At 43.2% G+C, this 20,782-nt stretch overlaps 1 protein-coding gene across 2 annotated transcripts in view; it reads right to left on the bottom strand.

Moving 5' to 3' along the window:
* DCBLD2 (discoidin, CUB and LCCL domain containing 2) overlaps nt 1-7,785 on the bottom strand; it is a 155,684-nt gene extending 147,899 nt beyond the window's left edge. For both annotated transcript variants that reach the window (XM_030204054.1, XM_030204055.1), the window contains exon 1: nt 7,601-7,785. In XM_030204054.1, coding sequence (XP_030059914.1) covers nt 7,601-7,697 — 97 coding nt within the window. In that variant the 5' untranslated portion in view covers nt 7,698-7,785. The remainder of the gene's footprint in view (nt 1-7,600) is intronic.
* Nucleotides 7,786-20,782: the final 12,997 nt, after the last annotated feature.

Genomic DNA, 20,782 nt, shown 5'->3' with positions numbered 1-20,782 from the left:
CTCCAGGGGAAATAAGACGGGAGGATTGGTGATTTATGTGAAAGATCACTTGAAGTTTAACAAAGAAGCAGTTTACAAAGATAAAGAGGGAAGATGCTTAGCAATTAAAGGGAATTTGAATGGTCGACAGGTTACATTTATTAATGTATATGCTCCTAATGTGGGGCAGGGAAAATACTTTGATGGGCTACGGGAAGAATTGCTCCCTTTTGTGAGGGGGGGAGTGTGGATGGGGGGGGACTTTAACCATTCAGTGGGATCACTGGACCACTCCATTAGACAGAAGGGAGGGGGCGGATATAACGGGCGACAATTCCACAGATTAATGAGAGAATTGGATTTGATTGATATATGGAGACTGAAACATCCGGGCAGACGACAATTCACGCACTATGCTCACGTACAGGGAACATATGCGAGAATTGATGCTATTTGGGGGAGCAGGAATGAGTGGGGGGAAGTGCGAGACGCAGAAATTGAAAACATTCATGCTTCTGATCATGCACCGGTTTGGGTGAAGCTAGATGGGTTGGGGGAGAGGAGGGGAAGTCAAATTTGGAGATTAAATGAATCCCTCTTAGACAAGGTCGAAGACTGCCAAGAAATAAGATCCACCATTAAAGAGTATCTAGAATTAAACGATACAGGGGAAGTGTCAGAGGGGATACTCTGGGATGCACTTAAAGCGGTGGTGAGGGGGGTGTTTATATGTAAAGGAACATACCTGAAGAAGAAGAGGGCAGCTCACGAGATCGAAGTAAGGCATAATTTGGCGAGACTAGAAGCACTACACCAGAGGGAGGGTAAACATCAGCAGCTTCTGGAGCTTAAAAAGTGGAGGGGAGAGCTGCAACAAATTCAGCTGAGAGCAATGGAGTTCCAGAGGCAATTACTACAACAGAGATTCTTTGAATTCAGCAATAAAGCGGGTGCTATGCTGGCAAAAGGGCTAAGGGATAGAAGGATTCGAAACACGGTTACTAAAATAAAAGGGCCAAAAGATGCAATGCTTCACCAAGATGGGGAAATTAGAGAGCAATTTGTAAAATTCTATAAGACATTATATAGCAAAGAATCTAGAGCCTCCAAAGGTGAAATTAGAGAATTTCTACAGAGTCTGGGATTGAGGAGGGTTACGGCCCAACAAAGGGAGAAAATTGAAGCTACGGTGACCCTAGAGGAAGTAGTAAAAGTTATCAAAGGGCTGAAAGGGGGGAAATCCCCTGGGACGGATGGGTTCACGGCCAAATATTATAAGCTCTTTCATCAAGAGCTAGGGCCACTACTGGTAAGATTGGGCAATGCTTGTTTTGTAGAACAGGGTTTACCGCCAAGCATGCATGAAGCCGGAATATCGGTGCTCCTAAAACCTGGGAGAGATCCAACATTATGTGGCTCCTACCGCCCGATTTCTTTGCTGAATGTAGACGTAAAAATTCTGGCCAAGCTTATGGCAGATAGATTGAGTGAGATTTTGCCTTCTCTTATTCATGAAGATCAATCTGGCTTTATACGTCAAAGACAAGTGGCAAATAACATTAGAAGAACTCTTAATTTGATTTGGGGAGCGCAGACAAGGGGGGATCCCATGACACTTCTCACAATAGATGCGGAAAAGGCATTTGATAGAGTGGAATGGGATTACCTATGGGAAGTAATGCTGGAAATGGGACTAGGAAGACCTTTTGTGGGGTGGGTGAAAGGGCTATATGAGCAGCCAGTAGCAAGAATTAAGGTCAACGGGGGATGGTCAGACATATTTAATATACAAAGAGGAACTAGACAGGGGTGCCCCCTCTCCCCGTTATTATTTGCTATCTCTATTGAGCCTTTAGCTCAACAAATTCGGGAGCATAAAGAAGTGAAAGGAGTTCGGATGGGAGGGCAAGAACACAAGTTAGCCCTATTCGCAGATGATCTATTATTTTATATAGGCTCCCCGGGGAATACCCTACCAGTGCTTACTAGAGAGTTAAACATGTTTGGAAGAATGTCCGGGTTTAAAGTAAATTTTGACAAATCGGAACTTATGGGGATAATAGTAACAGAGCAAGAGGTGGAACAAATGAAAAGATCCGGGTTCCGTTGGACCGTCAGAAGTTTTCGGTACCTAGGTATACATATCCCAAGTGATCTAAATACACTATATCAGTTAAATTATGTACCACTAATAGCGGCAATCAGGAGAGATTTAGCTCACTGGAAGAAAGGATGGTTGTCGTGGTGGGGCCGCATAGCGGCGGTAAAGATGAATATATTACCAAGGTTGCTCTTCCTCTTTCAGACTTTACCAGTCGCGGTTCCTAAGAGGGAGTTACAGAAAATACAAGCAGAGGTGGGGGAATTTGTTTGGGGAGGGCGCCCAGCTCGACTATCAAAGAAAATAATGTGGAAGACGGTAGAACAGGGAGGAAGGGGCATGCCAAATATTAGCTGGTATTATTGGGCGGCACAACTCAGGCAAATTGGGGTATGGAGTAGTGTGGACTTGTCGCCCGTAACGAGATTTGAGCAGATTTTTGTCCAGGAGGGCAATCTGGATGCATTGCTATGGGGTTCGGCCCCGGATAACATGTATAGATCTTTGACCCTAAACCCATTTATTTCCCACTTACTTACAATATGGGGGAAACTCAAGAAGAACATGAGGGGTACGCAGGCCCGTTCCACCTATGCCTGGATAACTCAAGAACCAGGATTCCCTGGTGGGCGGGAGAATAAGACATTTACAAGGTGGTTCGATAAGGGGTTGATAAGATTTCGAGAACTAATGGAAGAGGGGAACCTTAAGAGCTTTGAAAAGTTGCAACAAGAATACAATCTCCCACAGACTGACCTATATGCATACTTACAAGTAAAGAATTACATGAGCAAGGAAAAGTGGTTTAAAGATAAAGGGTTGGAGGGCGAGAAGTTTGAAAATTTATGGGGAAGAATAGGAGAGGGTGGGAAAGGAATCACAAAGCTATATGAACATATAAGGGGCCCTGAGATGGTAAAGCTTCCCTATATGAAGGCTTGGGAACAAGATCTTAAAATGGAAATAAATGAGGGACAATGGAGGAAAATATGCAAAGAGGTGAAAAAGGCATCAGTGTGTGTCCTCATTAAAGAAAATGCCTATAAGGTCTTGAGTCGCTGGTATTTCACTCCAGACCGAATAAAAGCTATGTATCCAAATGCCTCGGATACCTGCTGGAGGTGTGAGGAGGGGAAAGGAACATATTTCCATATTTGGTGGGAATGCCCGAAGATACAGATATACTGGGAGTTAGTTACTGGTTATATATCACTAGCGGTAGGATTTCAATATTCCTGTGAACCCCTATGGTGTTTATTAGGCTTGGGAAAAAAAGGAGGGAAGAAATGGCAAAATAGAATTATACGAATGGGCCTGGCGGCAGCAAAAACAACCATAGCATTGAAATGGAAGCAGAAGCTGGGCCCTACAGGGCAAGATTGGAAGGGCAAACTTCAGTTAATGACGAGGTTGGGAAAATTAACGGATAGATGTAAGGGTCATTACAATCCGGAAGCAGAAGAGTGGTTGCACTTAGCAGAAATTTGGAAAGATGATTAAAGGAGCAATACACTTGGAGTACAAGATGAGGACGGGGAAGGGAGGGGGGAGGGAGAGTGGGGAGGTTGGAGGGAGGGGGATCGAGAGCTCAGGGGGGGTGGGAGGGGGGGGGACAAAGAAGAGGAGGGGTTTAATAAAAAAAAATAAAAAAAAAAATTGGATTGTGATATTGCATAAATGTTGTTTTTCTTTTTTGAAATTTTCAAGGAGTATTTTACTCCAGATGTTGTTACTCTGAAGTGTTAATAAAAAACTTTTATAAATAAAAAAAAAAAAAAGTATTTTCTTCTATTTGCTTTAAATGTGATACTATGGAGGTGTATTCTCAAAGTGCTGATACTTACAAAGTTCCATAAGTTACTTCACGTAACTTTGTTAGTCTAAGTGCTTTGAAAATGAGCCCCTTAGCAACCTATGGAACTTTGTAAGACTAAGTGCAAATAAGCCCCTATGTAACTTCATGGATCATCCTAGTCTCTGTACTTTTTGAAAAGGTAAACAATCGATTCACCCATTCCACTATGTTCAGGCTTTTATAGACCTCCATCATATCTCCCTTCAGTTGTCTCTTCTTCAAACTGAAGAAAGAACCCTAACCTCTTCAACCTTTCCTCATATGAGTCATTCAGATTGCTGCAAACTTGCTTTCTTCCCTAAATCATCGATTTGCCACCTGTGAAAATTTCAAGTTTTTGAAAGTTCTTTTGATGCTTTTACTCAAACAAAATGGGCACCAAAGTCAAAATGGGCATATGTTAAGGCGAACAAATACCAGTTTAGTTAATAAAGGAAGAAGTACAGTACAACTTTGTTATAAGGGACTTCTGGGGACTGATAAAAATCATCCCTTATATCTAAAACTGTACATTAATAAACTTGTTTAATCAAATCACAGCTCACAGCCTGTTACCAACGAAATATACCGTATATATATAAATGCAAAGAAGTTTAACACTTACATTTCAGTTAAAATAGTCCGATAGAGATGTTTAAGGCAGTCGGTCAGTTCACTTGCAGCACAATCTTGCCTCTTATATACATGGTTCAATGAAACCTTGGAACTGTGTAAAATGGTCTCTCATAACTGGAAGTCCACTATAACCGAACTGAAATACATGGATGTTCTATTCTCTCAGGTGGGGCTAAAAATTTAATCCACTATATCCAAGTATCCCATACGTCAGGGTCCCCTATAATGAAAGCATACTGCATTGGCTTAATGCAGCTGTTCCTAACAAACTCAACCTTTGCACATTTCAATGCAGAGGTACAACAATGTTACTCAAATGTACTTGAATTGTTATTTTTACTTCCTTCCTGAAGAGAAATTATAGTATTGAAAGTTTTGAAATGCACCCCTCCTACTCTCCGTATGTACTGTAAACCCTGCCACTGCCATACTGACTGGCCAGAAACTCATATGTCAAGCAAGAAGCTGAAAGAGCACTCCACTGAAAAATATATCCTATATAATAATTCTCACCTCCAACGTTCTAAAGTAGCTGCCTGTGTCCGTGGCTCCTGGAGTTGCTGAGATAGGCTCCGTAGCCAGGCTGACGTCACTCACAGCTGATTCCCAGGCAGGGGGAGGAGTAGGGAAACACGAACCAGCTGTGAGTGCGCTGCTCAAACACCCCCTCCGCGCATCACCCAAGCCCCCCCCCCCCCCGAAGCACATCAACCCCCTCGCCACCCGCAGCTGCCACTGGTAACACTGTCCGGCCGCTGCTGCTTCTCCTGTTGAGCAGCAGCGGCCACTACAAAAAGAAAAAAAGCCATAAATGTTTTAAAACCTGAAACGCGGCATCGTAGACAGCCATCAGTTATTGGTTGTCGGCTCTACAGCCACTCCTCCTCTTACCTTCACGTCACTGCCCCTGGAGTAAGATCCCGGAGGAGCGCAGCGACGTGAGAGGCGAGAGGAGGAGCGGCTGCAGCCTGATGGCTGTCCACAGTGCCGCGTTTCAGGCTTAAAAACATTTATTGCTTTTTTTCTTTTTGTAGCGGCCGCTGCTTCTCAACAGGAGAAGCAGCAGCGGCCAGACAGCATTACCAGTGGCAGTTGCGGGTGGCGAGGGCGTTTGATGCACCGGGGGGGGGGGAGGGTCGCTGGACATGGGTGGCTGGAGGGGGGGCAGGGGAGAGGGCGGTGGGGAGGGGGACCCTGCGAGAAGGGGGGTGGGGGCACACACACACATGGGTGGCTGGAGGGGGGCAGGGGAGAGGGCGGTGGGGAGGGGGACCCTGCGAGAAGGGGGGTGGGGGCACACACACGCACTGTCTCTCACATACACTCTCTGACACTCTCTGTCACACACACACACTCTCTCTCTCTCTCATTCTCTCTCTGACACAAATACTCCATCTCTCACATACACTCTCTCTCAAACATACAAACTCCGAGGAAAACCTTGCTAGCGCCCATTTCATTTGTGTCAGAAACGGGCCTTTTTTACTAGTAATACATAAACAATGAAAAGGGGTAGGGAGAGGCAGAGCAATGAAACTATGGTGCCTATATCACTCCAGAAACACTAATATTTTAAAACATAATACTTTAAAGAAATGCAGGCATAATTCTGATAAAAGCTAATTAGAAGTGAAAGAATTAAACATATTAAGTAGAACACAACAGCTAGCAGGGCATCATCTTTTCCAGAACATTGCTCACCCCATCCAAAATTAAGCACTTCTTGTCTCTGATTACCAAGAGACACACTGTTCCCAATTCCAGCATAAATTAACCCAAGACAAGAAGAGAGCTATTTAGATTAGTCTACAAATGAACTTTCATTCCGGTCTTATCATTGCAACAACTGCTCATGTACTGTTTTAGCTATAAGGGGAGAAGAATGAATTTTAGGACCATATGAACTGAGCATCCTCCTGCCTCCTCCCTCCACCCCCCCCCCCCCCCCCTCAAATGGGAAAAGCTCTTCAGTACAGCTGAGCTAGAACAGGGAACTCCATACAAAGGGCTTCCTAGAAATGACTAACATTCCAATGAAATGAAATGTGAAACACTGCTGGAATCTATGAATCCAACTTGCTGAAAATTTTAAAGGTCAACGTACTGTCCTTGACAGTCTTTCACACAGACTAAGAAATAAGGCTACTGAGAGGCAACAGAGGCAATGGAGGATATTTTGGGGTCAGGGTACAAAATCGCTTCAAAACATTAAATATTTGAAACAGCAAATAGACAAGTGTTCATGGGTCAAGGGAGGGGGTGTCAAAACATATATCACTGCAGAGTTTCTTTCATAGGTAAAGGTTTTAAAATAAACATAAAAATTGTACAACTTGGATACAGATTTTAACTAAGAAAACATGACCCATTTAATCTGGTAGCCACGAGTTTTGATGGACTTTGAACATTTGAAGGATGCGCTTATGCGGTTCCAAAAATGCCAGCACATTATTAGGAATTCATCGATAAAAGGTGTCCCAACCAGCTTTGTGCAAGCCCCTGCAACTTACCTGGAACCATCAAAACTCACCCAATCACTACTAAGCCTCCTGCTCTTGGATCACAACCAGCGAACCTTCCCCCAACCCCCTTCCCTGGCCGGGGTGGGGGGCTTCAGCTGATTAGTAGTACATGACACTAGGAAGATCAAAGTGTCGTCGATGGAGCAGAAACCTCCTCCCCCCCCCCCCCCCCCCCCCCAGCCGATTCCAGCTAATCCTCAAACTGAGCTCTCTCCGAAGCCAGTCACTCCCCTGACCCCGGCCAAAAAAGCAACAAGCAGGAGAAAAAAAGCCCCAAAAACCCAACAAGCAAGCAAGCAAAAGCTGCTTCTAGCGGGAAGTTTGGGAACCCCTCCGATCCGGGACAGAGGAAAAGCTTAAGTTCTCCCGGTATCCGAAGCGGTCACTTAGTTTCAGATTTCCAGATCGCACTGCAGCAGGAGAAAGGCATGCAACAAGCGATTCCCGGGGAAACTACAACACTCGGGCACGCAAATGATATACCAGTAACTACACTGTGGCGGCGGGGGAGAGGGAGGGAGGACGCACCTTTCTGAGCTCGGCTATACCCGGGCAGGAGCAGGAGGAGCGGCAGGAGGGCAGCTAGCCTCCGGCGGCTCCCATTCACCACGGCTCCGGTGCCCATGGCGGCCGGCAGTCCGCCCGCATGCTGGAGCGGCTCAGGTCCCCGGGCCCGAGAGCGCCGCCGGCTCCGCGTCCTCGGCGGCTGCACGTCCCCGCTCAATGACTTCCGCCACTTCCGCTCTGGCTGGCTGCAGGCGCGCTCGCGACCGGGGGAGGGGTGGCTGTGCTCGCGCCCCTTCTTTGCCCTGTAGAAGTCTGTGGGAGTTACTGCAGGCATGTACGTGCCGCTGTTCCTTTCGATATGGGCGAGTGCGATGGTGGCTTTTCTGTGTGTTAGACGTCCTAAAAGATGGAGTGGGGTTAACGCCTACCTACAGACTAGAGTAGTGGGCTGAAAAGCGGGCCAGTCGGGGGTTCAAATCCCCCTCTTGTGATTATGGGTAAAGTTAACTTAGACTGTAAGCCCTCAGTGAATTGGACTTACCTACCGTTGTTCCTGAATCTGTAATTCATTGTAAAACCTGTGCGTCGGGAGAGGGAATTTGAATATATCTCAGCTGCTAGGAAAGACGGTGCATGCATTTCTGATAGCGAAACTTCAAAAGGGATGGGTGCTCTATTGTTTTAGCGATACTTCTGATGGAATGTGTGTGTGGCTGGAAATTTGGGAGGGATAGAGGGGGTGGATCAGATGCACATTTCCTCTTAGGAGTATAGGTGACAAATGGTTGCTAAAAAGCTTGGACCCGATATTTAAGTGATTTATGCTTCTAATTCTGAGCGTTTTGCACTTAAATTGGCATCTTGTGAAACTTAGTAGGGCTAAGTACCTACCTACATGTATACTTAAAATTTTGAAGCATAAAAATCGAGCTTCCAAGTTACCTGGGGGGTTGTTTACTAAAGCTTAACTCGAGTTATCTGCAGCAGGGCCCATAGGAATAAAATGTGCCTTGCTGCAGATAACTTGCTTTAGTAAACAAGGGAGTTAGTTCCTAAAGGGAGACTGTAGACCAATCTTGGATTTCTGACAACCCAGATGGGTAGAATCAGGGACTACAAATCTCCCACTGTTTTGGAATGTAAACTTAAAACCAGGACAGGGCAAAAAGTCTTTCTCCTGGAACTGGGTAACTTGACAGCTCTGCAAGAAGTGGATGGAAACAGATTTATTTAAGAGCTTAGATTTTCAGCACTAAAAAATCATCCCGCACTTTCCTTAATTTTCACTTCCCCAATTGAGCACACAATTCTGGAACGCTTTACCACACAAATTAAAAATGATCTATGAACTGACTAAATTCCGCAAATTACTGAAGACCCACCTCTTTGACAAAACATACCACAATGATCAACACGTGTAAATTCTTCCACATGTAACCAGAACTATCCTACTCTATTATGTGTTATATGATCATGTTTTATTATTATCACGCTATCCAAGATTCTTTTGCAATACTAAATGCATACTTTCCTACAAATTTACACAATTCATGATGTATTGTAAGCCACATTGAGCCTGCAAAAAGGTGGGAAAATGTGGGATACAAATGCAATAAATAAAAATAAATAAATAAATGTAGACAAATGAAACACATGCACCTAGCTGACAGAATTGCCCTTCACACTCTTTAGGTTTTTTTTTTAATTCAAATGTTTTATATTAATTTTTTAAGTAATAAAAACATATACAAAATGATGTTCCCTTGGATAAATACATTACATGATCAACTGAATAGAACTATTAAAACAATTATGGAAAAAAACAATACTAAAATGCAAAAAAAAAAAAAAGGGAAGGGAGATGCTATATAGGAACATAATCAACTGGTCGTTTTCTGTGAATACTAAGGGTATGAGTAGATACAAGCCTTGAGGCTTTATATATCCATACATAGAATGTCAGTGTGATTACAAATCTTATTTTAAATACGTATCCAAAGGTTTCCATGTCTGAAGAATGGCGGTTATTTTTTTTTAGCAGATTTTAATTCAAATTTTGATGATATACATACTGTATTCCACTAGAATGTAGCATCTAACATGTTTCCATTTTTCCAGTTGCCTAGAATCATCTTTGAGGATGTGCCAAACGTAAAATTATTATATCAATTCAGAGTTTGGTTTGACAGTGAAATATAGATTGGATGTATTTCCAAATTTGCATCCAGAGCAACTTAATCATTAGACATAAATATATCATATGGACTAATGTACCTTCAGATTTGGTACAATGTACACTCCTTAAAGTTATAGTAATGCATGGAATGCCCCAACACCCTCCTCTGCAATCCTCAGATTATTCTGTATGAGATATGATCACACTCAGAATAAGAAAACGTGATTTTATAGATGTAAGCCATTGATTTTAAGTCCCCCTCCACACCATTATATGACCTGCACTTGGGCTCCCCCACCCAAACTCACGTCTCTAAAATTCAGTTTCTCAGGGGACGTTGCTCTGGTGGCATATATTTGGGGGCAGCAGCAGTCTTGTTTTGCTCAGAATTTTCTTCCCTCCCCCCAGATGTTTTCTGCTGCTTGCTTCTACAGGCTCCAAACTAGCTGCAGCCCAGCTAGTACTATGAAAGTGATATCAGAGGGTGGAACAGTCACTTCAAATGGCCCTCCTTTCCTGCCCTCTTCCCTACCTCCCTCAGCTTTTGAAGAGCTCTGCCTGCAATGAGACTGCTGGGAGCAGCATTGACTACAAAGGCAGGGTGTCTAATGGCTGCAACACTATCTGTTCCTCTGGTGGTGTCCTCCTTTGATTGGCATTCTTTCTGCTCAAAGGAAGTAGCTGTGGTGACATGCCCCAAGAAAACAAAAAGCAACATATTCCTGTGCAATGTTGTTTATGTGTAGCAAAACTTATAACAGTTTAATTATGTTACTTGGAGTTCTCATATAAAGCATACCAACTCCTTATATTGCACGCTGGACCAGCATGGTGTTAAATGTAAATATTGTATATATTCTGGAAGAAACAGAGATGCAAGGTGCTCACACAAACAACAAAAAAAACATAGCACAGTTTATAACACCAAAATAAAATTATAACTAATTTTTAATTTTGTGTTATAAATGGGTTCTCATCTTTTTTGTTTGAACATACATTTTGCATCCACAGCAACCTCTCCCCCAATGGTGGATGCTGAATACAACTAGGGTATTTCTCCAGTGGCCTCGATATTTAAAGAAAAAAAAAACCCCTGATTCTCAGTGATTCTGGTGTCATCTTAGTTACCGCAACATAACCCCTATTAGTACTAAGCACATTGTAAACTAATACAAACCCCTACAAAACTCACTGAGGACCTATACAGCAAATTTAGCATTTTAAAACAGCATCAACTTCCAAAACTCATATAATAAATAGCCTAGTCAGAGAAGGGCAGCACTGTAGATATTGCAGTGGACCCATGAGCATCCATTCACCTATTGGGAACACTGAATGAGCTGGATTACTACAGAACAGATCCCTACATAGAAAATCCATGTTAACAAGACGCATGCCCTTGTCACACAAGATAGACCCTCACCAAGAATTAGAGACCACAAACTAAACATAGAAATATGTAGACAAAAATTAAACAAACACCGAGACATCATATTCTGCATGTTGCACAACACCAGAGAAATAGAAACAGCAAGGTGATTTCCCCTGTACTGTGCAACATATAAAGAAAGTACATAAAGATTCCAAAAACTGATATATTAGGAATGTCCTCACTGTTCTTCCCCTCCTCCACTTCCCTTTCATGTCTCCACCCCAATTCACTTACTTCCCAATAAAGTTCTTCTTTTTACCTTTTTCTAGGATCTAGCTCCTGTTTTCAGTCCTTCAGCTACAGCAGACAGAGTCCCCACAAACAAACCTATATGGTCAGACTGACCCTCCCCAATAGGCACTATCACAAAATTGAAACATGCCTAGCAATTATCCATTTAACAATGATATTCAGCCACTAAAATATAGATTTTGCTTTAGGTGTGAACAATTTATTCAGATCACTTTATTCTGGTCACTGCACCCACTGAGAATTGGACCATTGAGAGTTAAAAATGCAAATAGAGCCCCCTTCTTGCAAAATCATTCCCTAGGTCATGAAGCCTCAGGTGGTTTTCTACTCTCTGAAACTGAGGTTAGTAAACACTGGACAAATGAGAGTATTTCAGACTCTAGTATATTCTTTGGTGTTTTTGGTTCACATTTTCTCATTTTGCAGTAATATATCACACATAATACATGGTGAACATTGATGTTGTCAATGGTGTACAGCTTAGGTAGTTGTAATGGTCTTGGAGAAAATTGGAGATTTTCTAGGTTGTAAGATGGCGGTATCGTGTTAGGGTCCAACCTGTCCAAGAAAAGGTAAGAAAACAATTTTAATTTTGGTTTAATGACTGTAATATGGCAGACTTCTCTCAATCCCAACAGGCAGTCCTACATATGAGTACTGAAAGAGGTATCACTAGGCTTTGAGTGCTGGTATTCTTCTTGTTTCCTCGTGGCTGGTAGCCTTGTATTTAACTCAGCAGTTCAAGTTATTCATTGTTACTGCTTTCCCTCCTCCTGTGCAGTTCAATGAGTTTTTGTTTGAACCACATGGGGCTTTGTGGTACAAGAAGCTTCTCAGGTAGAACCTTGCGGGGGGGGGGGGGGGGGGCACTGGTGGCTAGTGGGAACTCAGCTACTAGCTCCTGCCCCTGTTGGGTGCTTTGGAGAAGAGTGCCCTCTCATACCTCCCCTTATGTAGCAAATTGCCTTGAGTTGCCCTTGGCAAATTTGGGAACAAGACAGTTCTGGATAAACACAACAGCACTTCACGTTATCGACATCATGATTAATCAGCATGGAACCGGTAACACTTTGACACCAGACCCCCGACTTTAAGATAAGTGACTCATATCTTCACAACCTGTTTTGCTCAGAATTGAGATTTTTTAGACGGATTGCAGAGTTCATATAACAGCTCAGTATAGGGCTGGTAGGGAGGGTCCAGGTGCTATGATGTTACAATAGGAAGTGTTACTTCAATATAGTGTCACCATGCTGGATGGTTACTAAGAACATTTCATAATCACTGAGCATGAAAAATATTAAATAAAATGATAAATATTAAAATTCATTAAAAATTTCAGGACTGGTATACTAATCATATATAAACAGAAGTTTAACAGAAATTACCAGTATATAATTTTAGACCAGTAAATCCTAATAGAAATTTGAGATCTGACCAAACTCATATTCAGCAAAGCACATGCAGATAAAGCTCTAATTTTCATCATTCCCCTCTATTTCCATTATGGCTTGTTCAAAATTGTATGGATTCTGTGACCCAAGAGCCATTTTATTCACCCAGAAGCTGTAATCTGTGAATGGGATGGAGATAGAGGCGTATTTTCGAAGCACTTAGACTTACAAAGTTGCATAGTAACCTATGGAACTTTGTAGGTTTAAGGCACCCGATGAGCAAAGGTAAATGTGGACACTAGAGGCCACTAGTACCAGACTACCACCCCCATTTACCTCCTCACATATGATCAGAGGGGTCTGGTGCGGCAAACAGCGCCCATGCCAGGCAACAGCACAGAGCTCATTTAGATTTAAATGAGCTCTGCGGTATTCTGCCCCTATGATCAGAGAACAGCGCTCCAATCGTAGGGGCAGAATAGCGCCTTAACCCTACACCAGCTCAGAGCTGGTGTTAGGGTTAAAGCTCCCTCTGTTCCTGCCCTCGTCAGAATCGGGCTGCCACCGAGTCCTGAGGGGGGGGGGGGCACTGGACCAATTGATGAGGCTCTGGCCTAGTTCCTCCCCAAGTAGTGACACAGGAGCTGGAGGACTGGCAGACCTCCAGTACCCCTTCGACACAAGGGCACAAGAAGCTCCCTTATATGGTAGGGAAGCACTACCCAGCGCATTGCCATTTTGAAGGTGATGCTGGAAGAGGAGGGAGTCCCCTACTCCCTCCCTCACAGAGGGGGAGGGGGCCTCTAGCCCACCAGGGCAGGCGGGGGGATTGGGTTTGTAACCCCCTTGGCCACCAGGGATTTTGTTTTGGTGTGGGGGGTTAGGGGGGCCTCCATACCCTTGTGTCAGGGTGGCCGGGGGGATGACGACACTAGGCCACCATCTCCTGTGTTTGACAGTCCGGACCTGTCAATTGTAGGAGGCTTGCACTCAGGAACAATCCTCCTGCACTTTTACCTTATGATCAGAGCTAATAGTGTGCCTAAATTTGCATGCTATTATCTCTGATCATAGGGGCTTTATTGCCCCTCCTGTTCTGGCGCTAAATTTTAAAGCGCTGTTTAGAACAGCAGTGGGCTTCTGGTCATTGGGTCCTAAGTGCTTTGAAAATGAGCCCCAAAGTGATACAGTAGGAGAAAACAAATTCCAGTCCCCAGTTCACAAGATTTCTGTTATCACTGTCAAACTAATGCCTAGTACGAAGGGAGCAAATTTCTGACCAGACTCACCGCTTGCACAGCCTGCTAGCAAAAGGCACCCAAACTCCAAAATACCCTGTTAAATGAATATTAATAATCCCTATTCTTGATCTGATACCAACTCAGTAGTCATCATCCAGTGCTAGTTTCCTCAGAATCATACTGTCCAGTTTCATGCAATGGTATCTCTAGACAGAAATATTTGGGGTAAACAGGGAGGCAAGCCAGGTGTTTGGGAGGGGGGCAAAGTCACACTCTCATATATCATAATTATCCCCTACACCTTTAAATAAGCTATAAAATACACAATAAGGGCAATTCTATAAATTGAGGCATCAGTTGTGTGCTTAAGTTATAGAATACCACTTACGCGCTTGACTGGCACCACTAATTGGCAATTACGGACATAACTGCTAGGTGCTATTCTACAACATACATGTCAAAATTGCTTAACATGCAAGTGAAGAGAATATGGGCAGGTTACAGGTGTGTCTTTGAGATGCACATATAACTTATAGAACATTATAAGTTAACGTGCACTTGAGGGCACAATACTACTACTACTACTTAACATTTCTAGAGCGCTACTAGGGTTACGCAGCGCTGTACAATTTAACGAATAAGGACGGTCCCTGCTCAGAAGAGCTTACAATCTAAAGGCCGAAATGTCAAGTTGGGGTAGATGAGATTTCCTGAGAAGAGATGAAGTGATTAGGTGCCGAAGGCGACATTGAAGAGGTGGGCTTTGAGCAATGATTTGAAGATGGGTAGGGAGGGGGCCCGGCGTATGGGCTCAGGGAGTTTGTTCCAAGCATGGGGGTGAGGCGAGGCAGAAAGGGCATAACCGTTGGCACCTAATTTTAGGTGCACCAATGACAGCTTACGCTAGTATTCTATAACAGAAAGTCATTATATAATTGGTGCTAAGCACATGGCATTGGGGCACTTGACTCTTGGCACCAACACCTATAAGACCCAAGGGATTTCTATGCATAAAGAATCCCATTAGCTAGTTTCAGCCACTGAAAAAAAATACCAATTATAAGAATTAGCATTGTTTCTATATGAGTGAAATCTGGGTTCCATACAAGACAGACAATAATTCAGACATGTCAAGTTACCTAGTCCAGCAGGGAGACATGGCCAATCCTAGTTTTGAACTTACACCCCAAAGCAGTGTGGGAGTTATAGTCCCTGATTCTATTAACTGAAATCCGTGTTGCAGATCCCATAATGCATTGGTATAGGGTGTCAGAAAGCCTGAAATCACCTAAAATCTCCCTGTTGAAACTGGGCAACTCGGCAGCTCTGAGAATCTCTGTGTAAACCCCCTGACCTCCAATTTTGTAACATACATTACAGTTCCCAATAATGGATCTAAGGCCTTTCCTCATACCAGGGGCATAGCTTTGGGGGGGGGGGGGGGCTTGGGGGCTCAGCCTCCTCCTCCCGTCAGGTATACAGGCTTCCTGGACTCTGTCCCTTCCACCCCACCCCTTCACGGTCAGATATCAGACCTGCCAAGTCTACTGCATTCAGTGGGTCATCTGCCACCACCACTGTTGTTTCTCCTGATGAGCACCAGCGGCAGCAAAATAACAAAAATGAGTGTGGAGCCGCAGCCTTCAGGCATGCACTATTAGCTCTGGTGGTCTTCTGCCCTGGAATAGGAAGTTGATGTCATCAGGGGCAGAGGACCAGCAGAGCGGACAGCACATGCCTGAAGTGTATTTCTTCTCTTTGGCCAGCAAATGGTGCATGTTTATGCTTAAAGCTGTTACAGAGGACTGACTTCTCTTTCTTTTAGTTGGCACACAGATAATAGGAAGTGCCTGTAGTGATGTAACCAGTTTTTATTTGAAACTTGACTATTCTGGGCTCTGATTGGCTGGAGTTTGAAATTACTACTACTACTAATCATTTCTATAGCATTACTAGACATACACAGCATTGTACATATTATATGCAGGTAGTTTATCTGTCCCTAGAGGGCTCATTGATTCAGTTTCAGCCTGAGAGAGAGATCTCTTTGCTGAAGCTCTGTAAACAGATAAATGCCCTATGCTCTGATCTCCCCAGGTACTTTCTAGGAAGTATGCAAACATTTAGTTAGTTCTATAATTGATCCATATGTCACTTACCTGTTAATGTTTTGTTCAGTGCACATTTTTTGTTCATTGTTCAATTTTTAAGACAATAAATGTTTATTGCTGCTGCCTGTCTGGACTGATAAAGAATCCTGGTGGTTTGTGTGTTGGGTCTGTGAGTACTTTCTGGGAACTGTGGGACCACTGGGAGTGTGGCTCCAGTAACTTAGAAATCACTGGGGATAATTGGAGAGTGGGAGACTCACCCAGAGATGGTTGTGACCCAGTCGGTGAGAGGAGGGTGCTAATGTAGCGCACAAGTGGCTGGTGCAGGCAGACCTGAGCTGTGGTGGGGCTAGACCCTCTAAGTGGCCATGGGGTAACCCCAGGTGGGTGGCTAGGCGTTTTGTGACAGAAGGGTAGGGAAAGAAAGAGAAGAGATGCTGCATAGAAATATGCAGAGAATGAGGGGAAGCCACTGGAAGGGTAGGGAGAGAAAAAGGAGATGCTGGATGGAAGGATGCAGAGAAAAAGAGGGGGAGACATGAAGGATGGGGATTGAAAGAGGGAAGATGCTGGATGGAAGGGTAGGGAAAGAGGGGATACAGATGGAAAGGTAGGGATAGGAAGAGGAAGAGGAGATGCTGGATGGAAAGATGCAGAAAGAGGAGGAGGTAATAGAAGGATGGGGCGAGGAAGATAAAAACCGGCGGTAGGACTGAAAACTGAATAGTAAGAATGAATGAAATCTGAGCAAATAGAAAGACAAAAAGTAAATGAAGGAAAGCTGAAAGGAAAAGATCAAAATCCAAGATGGATATAGGAGAGGAAGTGAAGAAGACAGGAAGGAAGAGAAGAGGTGGCAGATGGGCTACAGAACTTGTAAAGAAAGTTAAGAAAAGACAGAGGAAAGCATAACCTGGAGACTGGGACAAACATGATTGGAAAAAAAACAAAACAACAAAGATAGAATTTTATTCTTAATTCAATAAACGGAAAATGTCAATTTCACAGCAAATTTACACTGCTTTCTTTATATTTTTCAGCGAACAGGGTGCTGTTTCTATTTCTCTTATGCTGCAGAGTATGGCTTCTTGGGTTTTTAAGTTAAACTTTTGTCTATGTGTTCATATTTTAACTTTGTGCTCACTTATTCTGTACCTGGCAAGGGTCTATTTGTGTTCAGTGTTTGTAACCAAGACCAGGTACTCTGTTTGCATGGAATTTCTGTTTACACGTCTGTAATATTTCAGCTTCTTCATTTTTCCAATAGGCATATTTCTAGGTCCCACTGTACATAAGTATTGCCATACTGGGAAAGACCAAAGGTCCATCAAGCCCAGCATCCTGTTTCCAACAGTGGCCAATCCAGGTCACAAATACCTGGCATGATTCCAAAAAAAGTACAAAACATTTTATACTGCTTACCCCCAAAATAGTGGATTTTCCCCAAGTCCATTTAATAATGGTCTATGGACTTTTCCTTTAGGAAGCCGTCCAAACCTTTTAAAAACTCCGCTAAGCTAACCGCCTTTACCACATTCTCTGGCAACGAATTCCAGCGTTTAATTACACGTTGAGTGAAGAAATATTTCTCTGATTCGTTTTAAATTTACTACATTGTAGCTTCATTGCATGCCCCCTAGTCCTAGTATTTTTGGAAAGCATAAACAGATGCTTCACATCTACCTGTTCAACTCCACTCATTATTTTATAGACCTCTATCATATCTCCCCTCAGCCGCCTTTTCTCCAAGCTGAAGAGCCCTAGCCGCTTTAGCCTTTCCTCATAGGGAAGTTGTCCCATCCCCTTTATCATTTTTGTCGCTCTTCTCTGCGCCTGTTCTAATTCCACTATATCTTTTTTGAGATGCGGCGACCAGAATTGAACACAATATTCGAGGTGCAGTCGCACCATGGAGCGATACAAAGGCATTATAACATCCTCATTTTTGTTTTCCATTCCTTTCCTAATAATACCTAACATTCTTAGCCACAGCAGCACACTAAGCAGAAGGTTTCAACGTATCATCAACGACGACACCTAGATCCCTTTCTTGGTCCGTGACTCCTAACGTGGAACCTTGCATGATGTAGCTATAATTCGTGTTCCTCTTTCCCATGTAGTATTTACTGTGTTGCATTTTCCTAGGTAGGGTCCTTGTTGTGTTACTTCTGTAAGTTAGTGGTGTTATGGTAAAGTAGATTAGCTCTATAGGTCCTGAGTGTTTTAGGCTTTGAATTACAAGTGCTTCACAATATGCTTAGGACTGTATAGTGAGTTCTTGGGGAAATGCCCTTTTTCTGCTTTGCAGTCATTCTTGAAGGAGGAGCTATGGGGGGGGGGGGGGTTTATATGGATGCAAAAACTATGTTTAAATAAGTAACAGCTTGATAGTCTAGTGTTAGAGGTTGGTATTTTTTATTTTAGATTTTTTAGGCTGCATATTTAAACTGCTACTCTAAAGGTATTTACCTATTGTATTAATACAGCTTAATAAGATGTTTATATTTGTTATACAGCAAGTTGAAGGATATGTACAATTGTAGAAATTATTTTGCAGGATACTGTGAGGGGTGTTGAGATGCTGACCAAACTCAAGTCTACTATAATGGCAGAGTTTAAGGTATGGGATTATGCGACTATATTTTAAAATGTCAGTTTTTCCAAAGTTTGCATAAGGTTTATGTTGATGCAGGCCAGCTGTTGGGCAGACTGTTTACTTAAAAATCTATCAAGTGCACTCTTAAGGCATTATTTAAGAGTATACCAAGCACTACTCACACCTATATGCCTAGTGCCCCCACCACCACTACCATGTTAAGCCTGGGCCCCACCAAAATGTCAGGGCTAGTTACATCACTACCTCATACAACTCACCATACAAAAATATTATTTAAATTGCAGATTATAAAGAAAATAAATGTAAATAAGTTTCCATTTGCAAATCTTACATTCTTTATTTTATTTGTGTTCTCTGGCTATTTTATTCATGTTCGTCAGTCTCCAGTTTCTGATTTCCTGTGCCTTTTCTTAGCTCTTTCCAGGGTCTCCAGACCATCTGCTATTTCTTCCCTCCCTTCCTGTCTTCTTCACCTCTTCTCTTACATTCATCTCCGATTCCAATATTTTCATTTCATCTTTCTTTTATTTCTCTGCCTCTAATTCTGCTCACATTTCATTTATTGTTACGATCCGGTCTTCCTTTTTTTCTGCATCTATATACAGCTTTCCATTTCCCTCACCCCAGCCCTCCCATTCCTCATCCTATGATTCCCCCAGTTTTTTTTTGTGCTAACACTTCCCTCTACATCACCCCTCTCTCTTTTCCTCTGCTGCCCAGGATCTCCTGCCTTCCCCATCCAGCTTCTCTCTTTCCACCTTCATCCAGTATTTCCCCATCACCCTACTTCCTGCTTGCCTGTGTTCAGCATATCCCCTTTCTCTCTATTGCTCTCCAATGCGCAGCAGCTTGTCTTTGTCTTCTGATTTCACCCATGTCTAGTGTTTCCCTTCTGCCTTCCAACTCACCTCATATCTAGCATTTCCTGTCACCCTACAACCCATGTCCAGCATTCCCTTTATGTCTCCCTTTCCTCTCTACCCAATTCATCTCCTCTCTCTTCCCCATCCTGTTTCGGTACCCTCCCTCTTTCGCCTATCCAAATCCAGCATCTCCCTTGTCACCCTGCTCTCCCCATGTCTACCATCTTTCCTTCTGCCCTTGAGCAAACATATTTCCTTTTTTTCCATCCTTCCCTGATCCAGCAACTCCTCTTTCCCCCTTCCCAAATTTTGTCGTGTTTAGGTCTCCCTTCTCACGTTCAGCAGTGTGCCCATCTCCTCTCTTTATGCTCCCCACAGGGTCCAGCATCCCCATCTGTGTCCCTGTTCCTGCCCTCTTCATACATCTCCTTTTTCTTTAAAGGTTCAAATTTATTTGATACACTGCAAAATTTTCAAGAAGAAATCTAAGCAGTTTACACAAAATCTGTTGGGGACACGGTAACAATTCTAAGATAAAAACAATGCAACATAAGAGACAAATCCAAGAGGGGCAGGAGAGATTACAATTTCAACAAAGTATCCAGCAGGGAAAGTACAGGTCTGTAACAAGATGATTGACTCTAGAGAGCCATGAGTAAATCACTAGCTGAAAAATAAAATTAGTTAAATTCCAGGGATGGTGGGGAAAGTCCAAAGTAATAGAAATGCTAAATAGTAGTAGTAGTAGTAATAGGATTTAAACGGAGACTTAAACCTAGTAAAAAAAAAACCTTAAAGCCTCTGATAAAGAGGGAAAGCATTCCAGAGATTTGGATCAGCCACACTGAAGCAAGAATTTCTGAGACAGTCCAAAAAAAGTCATACACCCCTCCCCCTTAAAGTTACTTCCTGTTTGACGGGCAGGACCAGAGCCAGCAGAGCATATAGCTGTGCACTTGAGATGAAAGGCCCCACTGCTTCATTCTCCTTTATTGCCACTGCTGCAAACCACAGTCAGCAGCCATGGCAGAGGAACTATATTCACTTGCATTGGGGTGGCAAGTAGCAACATTCATAATGCCTGATCATAGGTGTCCTTTAGAACAGAAACTAGACA

The sequence above is a fragment of the Microcaecilia unicolor genome, chromosome 5 (assembly GCF_901765095.1).
Source record: "Microcaecilia unicolor chromosome 5, aMicUni1.1, whole genome shotgun sequence".
NCBI classification, from domain to species: domain Eukaryota; kingdom Metazoa; phylum Chordata; class Amphibia; order Gymnophiona; family Siphonopidae; genus Microcaecilia; species Microcaecilia unicolor.
Note: the sequence above shows the minus strand (reverse complement) of the source record. Positions and strands in the feature narration are given on the sequence as shown.